General features: G+C 44.2%; 1 protein-coding gene across 2 annotated transcripts in view; it reads right to left on the bottom strand.

Annotated features, from left to right (window-relative positions):
- EIF2A (eukaryotic translation initiation factor 2A) overlaps positions 1–15959 on the bottom strand; it is a 247232-nt gene extending 231273 nt beyond the window's left edge. The window contains exon 1 of one of the 2 annotated variants that reach the window (XM_078668056.1): positions 15817–15959. In XM_078668056.1, the coding sequence (XP_078524182.1) occupies positions 15817–15844 (28 nt within the window). In that variant the 5' untranslated portion in view covers positions 15845–15959. The remainder of the gene's footprint in view (positions 1–15816) is intronic. The other variant, XM_078668057.1, reaches the window with a different exon arrangement.
- Positions 15960–16677: the final 718 nt, after the last annotated feature.

The following is a 16677-nucleotide window of genomic DNA, read 5'->3' as shown; positions in this document are numbered from 1 at the left end:
CTGTAAATGCCTGCTAACTGAACTTTTGCCTTTGAAGTCAAAATAATAATCAAGAATTTAAATAAATTGACAGTTTTCATATTTAACAAAAAAGCAACATAAAGCACTATTACATTTTGAAAAAATGTATTTCCATAAATATTTCTATAAAGTCAATAATTAAAAATATATTTTAATTTGATCAACATTTCAATCGATTGCATTCACCACCAATGATAATAGGTTCCGTTCTTTAAAACGTGTTGATCAATCTATGTACCTTTTATGCCTAATAAGTTTTGGATGCTCTAGAGGTAAACTAAACTAGTAAAAAAATATTCTCAGGTATATTGAGTTTATAAAGGTTATCCGTGCACATTACATGAAGGAAAGAGAAAAACCTAGGCGGATAAAGTTGATGTGAGGATCAATACTCAAAGACATTCCAATCGCAGCGTTTGTCTGGAGCATAACATACAATTTTGGCACAGATGAAGGAAGAGCTGCAATTATGAAGAGAGTGGTGGCAGATGCACATAGATTTAAAAATTTGACTTTTTATCCACAGGATGCAATCAGCAGGACAGTGAGAAGGAGGCTTTCGCAAAAGCCCAAATCCAAGATTCCTATGAATCCTTGAATATGCCTAATCAAACAGCTAGGGACACTTGGGGATCCAAGAAATAATGGATTGCCTGGACCACAAGTTTACAGGCATGTGATGTAAACAGTGGATCAATCCCGGGTAGCATTCACAGAAAATAGAGTCAGGATAATGAGAGGAGGTTATTTTGCTCCACAAAAGTGAATGAGATATAAAAAAATAATACCCACATTTTTCTGACGAATCCATGGGAACGGGTGGCAATCGTCCTCACCATCAGTGAGAGGGCCAGATTGAGGAAGTGCAACCAAATGACAGAATTTGGTGTTATCTCCATTCAATTGGAGTGCACTGGCCTACATTCCAAGCTACATACAATGTTTTGAGAGAGGCCCCATGTGTCAAAGGGACAGGGCTCAAAGTAAATTAGAAAATAAATATTCCCATTGATATTTGACTCAGTTACACCTCCCCCTTCAATCAATACCACATTCATTCATACTTCATATATACATTCACAAAATTCCATGTATGGTAGCTGTAGTGCCACGGATTGTCAAGTAGTTGAGAAAATATATTACATTTATTAAAAATAGTGAATAATATTGTTTCACCAGTTTAAAAAACAATTCAAATATTACAAATATTTCATGAATGTAGGACTCAACACAATTCGATTATCTCACAATGATCAGAAAACCGACATGGTCCAGTAGCTATGTTAGCCTATAGTTTTTAACAGTGCAGTGAGTTCCACCTAAAAACCCAATGACGATAAGGCAAAAAATAGATATTTCTTAAAACAATGGAAAGAAAGAAGAGAGCCAGTAAGAGACAAAATATATACAACAGTACAAGTATTTGTAATTTGTGAACTAATCCATATGTGGTCAACACAGGCAAATTAGTAGTGCAAACTTTTCCATCAACAAGGCCGGAGTGCCAATAGATTAAGTCTGTCCAGAGCGTCGATGCGCTTCGGCGGTATTGTGCAAATAGCGACCACCTTTTTCAAGACCAAGATTTGTGTCCTTTTTTACAACCATTATCTGTACAACGAATTGAACCCTTCAATTCGTCCGAACCCGGTGTGGAACAATGTACCTTATTCTGAAGCAATCATCAAGTCGAACTATAATGTTCCGAAAAATAGGGGGACCAGCTTCGTAATTTTTAGTTCCCTGTAGGGAACTATACATGTGGATTTAACAACAGCAAAACCCGTGAGTCGGCTGCACGGGATGTCGTGCAGTCCACGGGCCAACAATGATAGGGGCACCATTGTGTGCAAGGATGCTGCATTACTTAATGGGCTTTCGCAACAGACTGCAGCAAACCAATGTAGTGTGGCTGGGTGAAAGGCAAACGGTACAGCCCGAGGTACACAGAGGTGGGGCTTGGACGGTGCTCCAACGAGAGTAATGAACATTGCATTTAACTAATCCCCAGCTGCAATGACCCCCACTGTGAAATCAGCACTAAAGAAAGCTAATCACTGAAATGCCTCTGCCATGGCGTTTCACAGCTCACTAAATTTGTGCTTTTAAAAATTAACTAAACCACTTTGTATCGTACCTATTCTTATTCCGAGTAGTATTCTGGACGTGATTGTATATATATATATATATATATATATATATATATATATATATATATATATATATACACACAGATACATTTACACACACACACACACACACACACTTTTCTTTATGATAAATAATTTTATAATTTTTCCATTTGCTGACCAAGAATTCATCTTTACTGTGAGCATTATTTGATCACTCGTACTAGAGGGATAATCTGCAAACAACATAAATAAAAAATATTTTACCGGCTCATGACTGTGGAAGTAAATGAAGTAGGTGTATAATAAAACTATTAGCCACATTTCCCTTCCACTGTACGTACTGTTTTGGAATTGTTCCTGTAATACTAATCTCTTTTCTCCTTCTGTGTTGGGGTTTGGCCTTGAGAAAATATGGACACAGTTTTACTCCAAACGATAGTTAGCAGAGCATGGGAAGTTATGGTCACCGTGACATTGTTAGAATAAGGGGGCATTTGAAGATCAATACATGTGGACTTTGTGATTGCCAAGGTCAATTTAGACATGTAACTTGATTGTTGACACAAATGACATAACAGAAGCCTATCAAAAGGAACAGAAAAAAACAGGTCAAATGAATGCAATTTTTAACTCAGAAAGAAATATGTTGGTATATTACGCTCTTTACTGCTGCTGCCAATACTCTATTTTAACATTTTGGTCTGTTAGTTTTATTTTCCTGTGAACTTCCATTGAGAGGTACATATCACACACCTGAAACCAACGAGATTAAGGGGGGTGAAACTCTAAGGGACAGTATTCTTCAGAAATAAACTTTCATATATGAGGAATTGTATTTTAGCAAGAATCTGAATGTGTGCCCTTCTGTAAATCTACATACTGGGGCTGGAAGTAGGTGGGACACTGTAGTTCCAGGGTTGAAATGCCCGGCGAGTCTGTGCATGCCCACATTCTTATGTTTAAAGATATTAACCAACTCCTCTCCAATCTCTTTCCACACTGGGAAGTTTGGAAATTTAATCCCAACATTGGCAGGAGTAAAATGTTTTCCGAGGTAGGGGAAATAATAGTGTGTAGAAAAACTAAACACAAGCAGATATAATGTATATTTACTCATGCACAAGTGGTATTCACAAAATATTCACTAGGAGTTCAGCATCTAGGCCTATTTCTGTAAATGCTTGTGAATTCTTGAAAGTCATAGATTTGCCCATTGGAGTGCAAACACTCCAGGCTTCTACAGAAGGAGGAAGAGCGCTCCAGAGAGCTGGAGCCTTTGTGTTAAAGAGTGGACTCCCGCTCTTACTCTTTGAACATGCGGAACAGTAGCCAGGTTAAGATCAGCCATAAGCAGGGGCAGTGAGGGTCGATAGGGGAATAAAAGATCGGGTGAAATGGGGGCCCCCTGGGAGAATAAGATCTTATGGCAGCACACAAAGTCTTGAAGTGCCCAGGTTCATCCATAGGGAGTCAGTGCAGACTGCAAAGGAGGCTTGAAACAGGGCAGGATTTCTGAATAGAAAACGACAGCCTAACCACAGCAGTTTGAGCCAGCTGGAGTCTTCTGATCACTGACTTGTTGACTCCCAGGTATAGAATGTTACAATAATCTAACTGGGAAAGGATTCGTACCCAAATCAGGGTTTGTCAGGTGCAAGGATCGAAAAGTCCAAGGATGGGCTTAAGCCCTTGCAAGAGTCTAAAGCACATGCCTGCCACCAATTTCGACTGCATTTCAAAGGTTAAGGTGCTGTCCAACTTGATACCTAGATTTTTGACAGCGGTTGTGGGTGGGGAGGGAGGCCACCAATGGTCCCCCCTGGAGAGGGTATCTTCCCGAGTAGGAGAATTTCTGTTTTGCTTGCGTTCAAGTTGCAGACAGCTGGCAACCATCCAATCTGCGACAGCTGGCATTACCCTTCGTAAATTGGCCAAGTCTGACTGTAGGCGCTGGAGCAAACTTTTGTGGAACACCGTATCAAACAGCGCTAATTTTTAGCAAAATCAAAGCAGAGGATCTGCCTTCGTCGTATATCTTGTGTACTGTGGCACAGTGAGCATGGGACCCATGTCTGGTACATCCATGGCACTTAGGCCATCTCTACTGCAACAAACAACAAGAATGCTTGAAATTATATCAGCCACTGGCAATCACTGAGACAGCATTCCAGATCACTGTTTTTTTCTGGTGGAGCAAGACCAAGGGTGATTTGCACATGACTAGTTCCTGTCTAAGGTGGTATGGCAAGCAAAAGAATGAAAGACAGAACATGGCACAAAGAATTACAATTGGATGAAATTATTTAAATCATTTTAACAATCCCTTTTTGCTTTCCTCTCTAGGGCACATACCCAAAATGGCAACCTTGCATATGACAAATTGTCTTGGCTCATTACAGACACTGAGATCGCAGAAGAAAAGCTGGTTTACTCACAAGAAATGTGGTGTCCACCTTTAATCTGAAGAAAATGTTGTGGTAGATATGCCTATTTTATATGGGCAGCACTTCCTCCTGAGTGAAGCCAGTGTGCTTTTAGATCACATGTACTAAGCTACGTTCCTTAATGCAGAACCCGTGACTCAAACAGTTCTTAAGCCACACGCCTTTTAGAACCCCTTACTCTCCTTCCCTTCACCCGCTTTTCCATGCCACTCAAAGAACTGGATTAAGGTTCTGGCCCCAATTTCTAATCCCACCCACTCCTACATAACTTGAAATGAAATGGAAAAGTTTAATGTTTCAGTTAATTAAATCCATAACAATACATTTTATAAAATCAAGTACCTAGATCAAGGCTCTTAATATTTAACCGCATTCTCTTTCGTTTGATCTTAAAACATTCTGAGTCTAGTGCAAAATTCTTTTTTTTTTTTTTTTTTTTTTAAATGTGAGCATTTTGGTGAACATAATATACAAGTTAAAAGAAAGAAACGGTCAAGAAACTATTGTTAACACATATAAAATGTGGTTCCAAGAGTTCTGGTATTATTCTTTGTTAAGTTCGACAGGGCCTTTATTAAATTCAAGAGAGCCCTCTTCCACGGAGGCCGCCGACATGTGTCCCTTGTTGAGCCAGGGTACCTGATTGTAGTTCAACGCTTGAGCATGAACCTGCATGAACTTTAGTAATAAGCAGTTCAGGCAGGTGTCTGTTGGATTTAGGACTGCCATAATCGCCGATCTGCACGTTCTAATGCCTCGTTCATTCATGGCCTTTTTTAGAAAGGTGGCTCGAGCGTAGGCCAAATTCGGACAAATGCAAACGAGATGAATGAAGTCCTCCTTGCTGCAACCACATAATCTACAAGTTTTGGGTCCGTCATGCTCCCAAATTGGCTGGTCCATGGTAGAGGGAAATTTTCCCAGACGTAGTGCCATTAGCTTTTGTTTTCTAGGGGCCGGAAATGTAATTGTGGTTAGGTATGGGGCTGCACTGAGTGTTTTGTATTTGGATATAACCATCCAGGCATGTTATCTTGTGCTGAAAGTAGCCTTGTCAGTTACGAGTGAATGGAGTTTTGTTGACTTATTTATGGCTTGCCTAAAATCTGGGTAAGGCCGGTTAATTTCCCAAAGGTTTCTTGTCCCGGTGTGAGTTAAGGCCTTCTCGAGAAACTGATTGTATGTAGACTTTGCGACAGTTTTTATTTCGTTCCACAGGGCTTTATGCAATTCTGAAGCAGATGTGTTCTGTTTCAGGCTGTACCAATACTTTATTGTTGCGTACTTCCTTTTGTTTATTACCCCAAATTCTAATCTCATCTGAGCTGGTGAAGCTGCCCGGTGAATTTGGAAAGTGGATTTGTACATAGCCGTCTGTAATTTGTTCAGCAGATCCGCGTCTTTCCCATGAAGGGCTACACTGCCGTAGGACAGCGTAGGAAGCACCTTGGCTTTTAATATTGTCAATAGAGGTTTGTATGTTGGCCCCGTAAGCTTTTTTGGAAGAGTCATGAGGCAAATGAAAGTGCGTTTGCTCTCTGGGCGATGTGCTGCTGGTGATTGTGCCGATTGTCAAAATAAAAGCCCAAGTACTTATAGGTGGAGACAGCTTCTATGTTTTTTCCCTCTAATTGGACGCGTTGGCTTAGTGTCCGTCGTCTAGTGATGAGCATTGTTTTGCTTTTTGTTGTATTTATTTCCAGATTGTTATTACTTATAAATTTCGCTAGCCCCTCTAGCGATCTTTGGAGGCCAATCTTGGTTAAGCTCATCAATACGACGTCGTCCGCATATGATAAATGAGTTAGGGATAAGGAGCCAAGTTTTGGGGGGTGGGATAGGATGTTATTTGGGCTCGAAGCTAGGTCTGCCATAAAGAGATTGTAGAGATGCGGGGCTAGAACACAGCCTTGCTTAAGGCCTTTGCTGGTGTTGATTTTCCTTGAGAGCTGTGTTCCATTCCCCAATTTTACTTCCATCCATGTGTTGGAATAAAGAAGGAGAATTCCTCTCAATGTTTTTTCCGGGATATTCCAGCTGCGCAGTTTCCTCCATAGGATACTACGGTCTACGCTGTCGAAGGCCGCCTTTAGGTCAATAAAACAGAGATGGAGGGGCTGTTTCCTTCGTAGATATTTGTCGGCTAACACTGAGAGTGACAGGACGTTTGTGATTGTCCCACACCCCTTCCCGAAGCCCGTTTGATTCAACGGGATTCTCTTTCTGGCGTCAGACCAGCTTGTCAAGTCTTCAAGGAGCAGGGATGCAAAGTACTTCGCCTCCACATCTAGGAGAGCGATCAATCTGTAGTTTGCTGGAGATGTTCTGTCTCCTCCTTTGAAGATAGGTGAAATTATTGAGTCTTGCAAGCTTGATGGAATTTGATTTTCGTTTTCTACTTCATCGAATATTTTTTTTAGGTTTCCACTCCAGTAGTCCGGGTCGTCTTTGAAAACTATCGGAGGGATGCCATTCGGTGCTGGCGCTCCACTGCCGCGAGACTTCCTTAAAATTCTTCTTATGTCCTCATCGCGGAAGCCTGTACGTCTGGGCATCTCTGCTGTCTCGTTGTTCTCTGAAGATTGAGCCTCTTCTCGAAAGTGCCTTGCTGTCCTTTGGTCCCCATCCGACAGCTGTATTACACTACTTTCTTCATTCAGGGATTCTGCTTTTGCACAGGGCATTTTTTCTTCGCCACTAATTATGGAACTCACTTTGCTATGTTTGACCCTTTTGTTATTGTTTTGTTGCTCTGCTCGTGTATTGGGCACGACTTGAGTTGCGTCCGAGAATCTGTGTTAATAATGCCGCCCAATCTGCTTCTTGGACATTCGATGTTATTGGGTTTAGAGGATGGTTTAGACCGTTGATGGTCTTCCAGAATGCATTTGAGTTGGTGCTCTTTGCAGTACAGAGTAGTTTTGCCCAGAAATCATCCTTCAGGGATCTTTTATGTTCCCACATTTTCTTTTTGTACTCTCTTTTAAGATTCTGTCTTTGGGCCCAGTCTTTTGATGACGTTATCTTTTTTAGTGCTCTAGCATTTCTTCTAATTTCTATTTTGAGCTTTGCCAAGTTTTTTGGCAGTGGGATTTTATAAGTTGAGGGCCGTGAATTTTTTTTTGGAGTGGGCATAATTGTTGTTAGCGTTTCGGTGAAATTCTCCCATTTTTGTATCTGATTGCCTTTAGTTGTCTCACTCCCCTTTTTTAGTCTCTGTACTTTTATCTGCAACTCATCAATGTTACCCGTTGTTCCATTTAATCGTTTCAGGTTGGTGGAGAAGGAACTCTCTCCAACTAGCTTGGTATTATGATATTTGTTGAGTTTTAAATTGAAAAAGGTATGCGGATACGATTGAATTGAAAATTGATGGACGAGGGGCATTAGTGGCAGTGAGACTGCTGTGTAGTCGAGTCTTGAGGTGGTCGATGTCCCTAGATAAGTGTGCTGTGGTGGGTTGTCCCCTGGAATTCTCCCGTTGAGGAATCGCAGTCCAAGAAATTCCAAGGATGTTACTAGTTGTTGACCGATTGGATCGTAACGCTCTATTTTCAGCTGATTTTGTGGTGTAACATTCCACAATTCGTTGTCTGCTGCTAACGTCTCGTCCTCCTCTGGTATATGAATTAGGTTTGAGTTGAAGTCACCTGTTAGGATGACTTCCCAAGTGGGGTTGTTGTTTCGAATATCCCTGATCGTGGATACTAGATGATCCAGCTGGGCTTGTTTCTCTTTTGTATTTGGAGGTGCATAGGAGTTCACTAATAGTACCGGAGTCACTCTACCAGGTAGAGACAACTTTATTAATTGCGTGCTTGGCCCGTGCAGGGCTATTTCCTCTGATTTGATGTTGATGTCCGTCAAGGTATAGACTGATAGTCCTCCTTTTGGTCGACCATATTTGAAATTTTTCCTTGCTGGAATGTTAAAATGTATGTACCCAACAAGTGGTAGTGCCTCTAATGCCCATGTTTCTTGAAGGGCAATGATGTCGCACGCTGCCCAGTTGTGGAAAGGCAGACCATCTTCCAGCCATTTCCTTGCCCCGGCTTTGTTCCAAGATAGTAAGTGGAAGGTTTCCCAATTATTTTCCTTTGATGGTTTTTGGGATGGTCAGTTATCTTTCTGTTTGTTCAATGTGCCGGTTAGCCAGCGCCAGTAGTCGGCGTTGTCTTTAGTATTTGCTTGTTTGACTTGATTGGTCGGAGGATAGGACTATTCCCCCTTGCATTCCGTAATACTGAAAAGGCCTGCTCAGTTATTTTTGGCGAATTTTCCTTGTTGCCCTTCGTCGCCAATGGTTCCTCGAGCGGGCCTGGGTAACTTGGTTTAACCGGTCTGGAGAGCCTTATACCCCATGAGTCAAACCTTTCCCTAGAGGTTAGTATTAACTGTACAATCTCTTCTGTTCACCATGTTGTCAGTGTTTGTTCCAGTTTGTTGTTGTGTTCTTGTTTACAAAATTTGACTGAGAGTAGGTCTGCTGTAGTTAGGTGTTGTAGCCCTTGAATTTTGACGAAGAGTTTAAATATGTTGCCCCTGTTGAAAATGTCATGCCTCCCCTGAGTTTCGTATTCTGGAATGAAAAGCAACTGTTTAAGGTGTGGATCATCTTTGCTAGGCCGATTCCCGGGGTCTTTTACGGGTTCAGGTCTACTGTCCGTCCTGATTCCACGATAAGGCCCAGTCGAGGTAGATGTTTGTGTTACATGCGTCCCCATTGCCTGTCTATCTTTTAGTTCTGCATGTTGGGATATCAGGGGCCTTATGATCTGGGTACTCTCTTTCACCAGTCCCCCGTTTATGCAGCGTTCCCCTGCCGCTCCCCTGCACCCCCCCTGCTCCCCCCTTGCTCTCCGAGGTACCAGGGGCCAGCAGCTGGGCTGTCTCTGCTGGCCAGGGGGGGGGGGAGAGAGGGGAGCAGCTGGTTGGGGCGCTCAGAGATATTAGCAGGTGTTGGCAGGAGCTGGGGAGTAGTCTACAAACACCCAGAGTACTCCCAGAATACAGAAAAAAAAAACGGAGCTGGAAGCTGGGAGCGGGGGCCGCTGGGCAGCAGTTCTCATCTGCTTGTGTAGCCCTTGTCTCTGCTACGTCTATCACTGTTCTCTCACTGTTCTCTCTGGTTCTGCTGCGTTCTCTTACCGCTCTCTTACCGCTCTTCTGCCGCTAGGACTCACCAGAGAACGTCGGAAAACGTCGGATGCCGTGGAGCTGCGACCAACTAGCCAACTCGCCGCTCAGCTCACCGCTCACTGCTCGCCAGTCACAGTCGCAGGTGAGGCACTGTCCACCCCCCAGCAGTCCAAGGGCTGGGGACTGAGGACCGGACCAACACAGCACGACACCCCACCGCCGACTTGCTCGCGGCTTTTCCCCCTCCCTGAGCTCCGCAACCAATCCCCCGGAGAGGAGACGAACGGAGAATGTGGAGCAGGCGTGGGGAAGAATGCTGCAACCGTGCGGCTCTGATGCTACCTCTGTGGGTTCGGCGGCTCGCTGCTCCGTCGCGTCACGGCAGTCCTCTGTCAGTTTCCACTATCGCCACGCCTACATAACAAATGTGGTCCTGAATAGATCACTTTTTAGGACTGTGCTTAAATTGCCATCTCAGACCATATATGATCTAAAATGATTGCATGCTCCCGTTTAACCAACTCCATTCAGTATCTGCTATTTCATGCAACATATTTTTCAACTCTTCGTTTAATTCTCATCTATCCTAAATCAGTTCTGCCAAGTATCACGCAACTGACGTGACACTAACGCATATCAGTGCGGTGTTCTGCATCACCGCACTGAAATACATTGTCACGCATTTCCACTTACTGCACTTTGCTGACAGCGCCAGCACGCCAGGGTGCTAGTGAGCGCCCTGCCGCCTCTGACACCTGTGTGCCTGCTGCTCAGCTACCCGCAGACTTGCCAGCAGACTGGAGTTAACTTGGAAGACTGTGCGCTGTCCTGAGTGCGCAGTATTACCCGGTCGGCGGTGCTGGACCACCAAGGTGGGACTGGGCACTCAGTGCAGCATCGTCCTGCAGCACTGTCTCATCATCATTATGGCCGCGCGGCATCAGAGGCATCGGGCGCTGCGAGGAGACTGCTGCATTTAGTGCTGTGCGGCCGGTGGTAAGCTGCAAGGCAGGGGACTGAATGTGTGCATGAGCGGAGTCCTCTTTAAATATTCATATTCCTGATTTATGTCATACAACAGAAACGGGGCTCTGAATGAATTATGAATTAATAATGTATTGTCTCAATTAAAATCAATACGATTAATCGCAGTAAATCAGAGAAGAGAAAAGAACAGAATTAAAACGTGTAACCTGTGAGGAACTGAAATATTAAGTCTATATGAAACGACCCAAGATAAAATAAAAATATGTATTAAATAGCTGTCCAGCCGCGATAATAATAATCAGAACGTTCATGTCCTTCTCTGCGTAATGGCTGTAAAAATTATTTTGATGAGTTTCCCGAAGAGTGCAAAGTACTGTGGCCGCCAACGATCACGTGTGTCTTGGTCCACCGCGGCGGCCCCAGTGCTCAGAGAGACAGTAGTGCCTGCCAATGCCACAGTCACTGCACTGTCCTATGCTCACACGTGCAGCGCATGCTGCCGACTCCGCCCCGGGCTTCACAGTGTCGGAGTGAAGAGCAGCGCGCAGAGCACATGGGACAATCCCCTTGGCTGAACTCAGACTATACTACCATGCATAAGGTAAAACACACGAAATAATTAAAGACAGGTTGGAACAGTAATTAACTTGTTTTCCATGCTGCTGACGAAGCCTGTGACCTGTTAAGCAGCAGGTGACCCGAACTTGCATTTCCTGTTATTAACTACTTTCAAAATCCAAGATTTGTCTAACAGTTCATATAATGCCACAACATGAAATGTTCACTATACATTATTACACTTATTTTTTCAATCACGCTGATTAGGCATTAATTCGTATGACTCTATTGGCTGAGATTTAAATACATACAATTTAGGCCTGGAACTTCAGTCACAGTCGTGTAAACGTAAAGTGTCTGGGAAGAATAAAATAAAAGTTTGTCCCTCTTCCACAGCTCTAGCTGTAGCAAATAGGTGTCACAGTTGTGTTTTTGCATTTGTCACCCCGAGTGGGAAGGGTATGCTCAGACGTGAGTCCCGTGCTCTCCATGCCACTGGAATCAAGCTATCCAGGCTGATGAGGGCTGAAAGGCCGAAACCGGTCCTTGGATGCTTGTTTCCAGTCCAGAGAGGACCTGGCTTGGCAGTTCAGGCTGGACTGTTCCCATGGGGCACAGGGTCAAGACTGATTTGCATATGACTGGGTTCAAACTGGAATGGCATGGTGAGCAAAAAAACAATTAATTTAGGCCCAGATCTCTGTACTGGGGTGAATGTATGACATTGTTCTGCATTCTGTCCATCACCTTTTGTTTTTGCATTTATCACCCCGAGTGGGAAGGGTATGCTCAGACGCGAGTCCCGTGCTCTCCATGCCACTGGAATCAAGCTTCCCAGGCTGATGAGGGCTGAAAGCCCGAAACCGGTCCTTGGATGCTTGTTTCCAGTCCAGAGAGGACCTGGCTTGGCAGTTCGGGCTGGACTGTTCCCATGGGGCACAGGGTCAAGACTGATTTGCATATGACTGGGTTCAAACTGGAATGGCATGGTGAGTAAAAAAACAATGGATTTAGGCCCAGATCTCTGTACTGGGGTGAATGTATGACATTGTTCTGCATTCTGTCCATCACCTTTTGTTTCTGCATTTGTCACCCCGAGTGGGAAGGGTATGCTCAGACGTGAATCCTGTGCTCTCCATGCCACTGGAATCAAGCTATCCAGGCTGATGAGGGCTGAAAGCCCGAAACCGGTCCTTGGATGCTTGTTTCCAGTCCAGAGAGGACCTGGCTTGGCAGTTCGGGCTGGACTGTTCCCATGGGGCACAGGGTCAAGACTGATTTGCATATGACTGGGTTCAAACTGGAATGGCATGGTGAGCAAAAAAACAATGGATTTAGGCCCAGATCTCTGTACTGGGGTGAATGTATGACATTGTTCTGCATTCTGTCCATCACCTTTTGTTTTTACAGTTGGCTGTGTCATGTAAACTTTCAATTGATGGGCTCATTAGGCTGTGTATTTTTATCTCATTGCCTTAAACTGACGTACTCTGCAATGTGGAAAATAACCCACTCTTTAGAATTAATTTTTTATAGAGTGATTTGTAACGCTCACCTTCCATTTGTAAGCACTGCAGATTACTTCTCAAACTGTCACCCCACACCTCAATTATTCCATCATACAGTAAATACATTTCAATGCTTATGAGGTAATTCAAACAACAATGTTCAGTTTGATAAACACTTTGGGTGTGTTGCAGCTGTTTTAAGACTGCTCACAGACCACAACAGTGCAAACAAAAAGTCATTTGTGAATTGAACTAGTTACATGGACATGACTGCTTTCACCACTCATTAAAAAGTGTCACTGAGTCTCCGGTTACTGTCATTCCATTTCTGGTGCAGTACTGCCAAGTATCACGCATCTGGTGTGACGCGAACGCATTTCAGTGTGGTGCTCCGCATCACCGCACTGAAATGCGTTGTCACGCATAATGCCGTAGTCAAAGCCTTCACAGAACGCACATTACAAACAGTAGTAGCTGCACGCCCAGTGCCTGCGCTGCTGCTCCCACAGTCCTCGGGCAGTTCCAGCAGCCTGGCAGGCTATCTTAGCCTCACAGCGGCAGTCAGTCAGTGCAGCTACAAATGTATCTATTTGATTTCCGCTGGCGCCACGGGGCTGAGCATTAGTCTCAGACTGGCCGTAGCGCCGCAAGGATGTGACATCACACGTCGCGCGAAATTCTGTTTGATGAGGCCTCTGCTGCGAACTTGCTCGTCGTCATCTTGCACAGCCTGACTGTTTTTCGGGCCTGGCCGCGCTGGCTCACACCACACAGTGCTGTTCGCACCTCTGCCCTGCCCTCCTGCAGTCAGGCCCCCACGCTGGGACTACAGGACAGGAACTAATAATGGCAATCATGCCACCCGCCGACAATTTATTTCAGAGCAAGCGGGGCCGGCGAACTCGAAGGCACTGGGTGAGGGACAGGGCCCTCCTGCAATGCCTGCAGTCAGAATACCGAGGTCCGGTGAGAGGGCTGGTCCTCACCAGTATAGAGAGTCACGCCGGGCCAGCCCAGTAAGCATGGGGACAGAGGAAGAACAGAAGTTAGAGGATTCAGAATTATCTGTTGGCAGGTTGCCGCTGATGAGCTTGCGCATCCCACACGGCCCGCGTCGTGATCTACACCGAACCAACAACCTAGACGGACCCATCGCCGATTCGCGGCTGACAGACTCAATGAACAGTGCGGCCATCGGACTCTCACTACGGCGGCCTGGTAGTTAATTTGAGGCCTCAGAGGGAGAACCATGACCCCTGACTGCAGCAGAGCCGACCCCGCCACCCGCGAGCACGCATGGTGTGGGCAGCTGGCACAGAGAGAAGCAAACCAGGTATCCGGCACGTATAAGGAAATCAGGAGCTGTTCTTGCTGGCCGCAGGCGGGCCATCTCTGCAACTAAATTCAAGTAAGTGTGAGCCTGGCTCTGAAGTCACGGGCATAAATTAAAATCGGGAATAACGTTCAAAATGTGCTTTGGCTTGCCTGGCTTCCTTCAAATTCCACGCACACATTACGGCCCCCGTCATCCCTACTACCCCCCAGTAACACACAGACTTCACTTCAGACTAACACACACACACACACACCGGCAGATTGCAAGGAAAGTCAAAGGTCATTGCAATAATTATTCAGCGTGGGCAAAAGATAACATCCACAGCTGAATTAAAAAAAAAATGCACAACAGATAGAGCTCGGCCGAGACAGGCGTGTTTCAATATTTTTATGAATGGTTACAGACCGATTTTTGAGTAATGTATTGCCTGCATAGATAGAACGCACTCTACACACCCTTAAAACGTCTTAGTAATGCAGAGCACCTGATGCGCTATGTTTGTTGCATAAATATCCTAAGTATCTCTGAAAGCCTTCACTTTTGCGCTCTTTGTTTTTGCGCCTTGATGTGGTATGTGTCGCTGAACACGTGACAAACTAGAAGGAAATGTGTCGTGTGAACACTGCACTGAACGGTGTCTTGCAGGCCGAGCGTGGAGTGTGCAAAAGAGTGAGAGCTCAAGTCGAAGCCCTTACCAAAATGCCATAGGTCTCTCCAGGTAAACACTGCCTTGAATTACAGCAGTGAATTTGAATTGAGTTTTTGTGTGCTTGACATGAGCTCAAGTTACATTACACAAGGTCAAATTAACTTTTTAAGCATTTTACCCGTATTTCGGTCTCTAGTTTCTTTAAGTTTCAGTTTCTGCTCTGTGTTTATAATTGTAAGTGCCAATTCACCTTTATGCCCCATTTCGGTGTCTCTACATTTTAGTGTGGGTTCCGGTGCCTTTCTACCGTTTGTCTGCATTGAGTTGTAGTAGAGATTCTCAATTCACAAATGGTTGTAATTTGTGATATATATATATATGTTTCTCTTGTCTTCATTACCTCATTTTGCTCTCTAGAAAGTGTCACTCATGCTCATTGAAATGTCACTCACAATGACACTTAAAATATTAAAATGTCACACATGGCAATCTGAAACCTTGGCAGCTATGCTGGTGCTTTGCAGCAGGTTTAAGATCTTAGAGTTTCTCGTTGCTCTAATGAGTTTAATTTCTGATATTTATATGTTTCCTTTATCTTCATTGCTCGAGAGAAAGTGTCACTCATAGTTGTTGAAATGTCACTCATAATTACACTGAAATTATGAAAATATCACACATAGTAATCTGAAACCTTGGCAGCTATGCTAAATTCACTTTAACACTTATGAAGAGCACCTGAGATAACACGAGTCGACCAAGCAACTCGTTAGTCTTCTTCGTGCATTTTTATTACCTCTCTCTTCTTGCTTCATGACAGCCTCGTTCCCTCGTCCCTCATTCTCTAAATCGAGTGTATCATACTTATTGTAAATACCCATATCGTGTATAAAACAACTGCCCCTTTATATACTGGGCCATGACTTCCCCTAAATAGACCCCGTGTTACACGCCCGCATCCCTTTTTGACCATTTTTCTTTTGTAAACCAGACCACTGAGGCTCGTCGATAGATGCATTATCACTTTAAACTCTTGCAAACCCACCTGCGAGTACCGGCCTGGAAGGCGCCATCTTGATCCGGAAGCTGTTCCCGCACGTTGCGTGAAAGGTTGACTTGGAGGCATCAGAGAAGAACACGTAGCCATTCACGAAGCGTCCCTGGCTCGTGTCCGCATAAGGCCCCGCCCCACAATTCTGGAGTTTTCATTGGTTAAGATTGTTCCCGTTCAGTCAGTATTCAATACAAGTTTTCTTAGATCAACAGGACGAAAAGCGTACTTTCTAGCACAAGCGCGTATAATCTATTCGAACCGACGAAAGAAAAGAGGAAGTTCACGTTTAAACGAGCTATTGCGATTACAGAGACTCCGCGAATTTGTATATACTGACCTGCCGTCCCACCTACAGAAAAACAATCATTTGCAATCGGTCTCGCATTTACGAGAGGTTGAGCTATTGAAAATGCAATGGCTTAAACTCACACAAATGCGAGATCTACTGCCTTGAGCCTGTGTTGGTGTATTTAAGATAATAAAGAACTCGTTCAACTTCACTGTTTACCGTCGTGAGTTCTTAACACTTGCAAATATTTGTTTGTTTAGTAGTGCCCATGCAGCGTTTTCACATTAATGGAGACGCGCCCCTTTCTTTAGACAAGCCACGTCTAAAGAAAGGGGCGTGGTCAACATTAAAGTGTAACCTAGCATGGGGCCTCTGACAAAATAAAGCAGCTGTTTGTCAATTTGACAGACAGAAGTTTTTTTTGTAATAACACTCATGCCGCGCTTTCACATTAGTAGCAGCTGCGAACCTTTAGACGCAGCTTGTCTAAAGCAGCGGTAGAAGTCGGGCGGGGACGGAAGGGCATGGCGTGCTCTTACTTCTAAAAAATAATTTCAGCCCGT

Source organism: Lissotriton helveticus, chromosome 11 (assembly GCF_964261635.1).
Source record: "Lissotriton helveticus chromosome 11, aLisHel1.1, whole genome shotgun sequence".
Lineage (NCBI taxonomy): Eukaryota > Metazoa > Chordata > Amphibia > Caudata > Salamandridae > Lissotriton > Lissotriton helveticus.
Note: the sequence above shows the minus strand (reverse complement) of the source record. Positions and strands in the feature narration are given on the sequence as shown.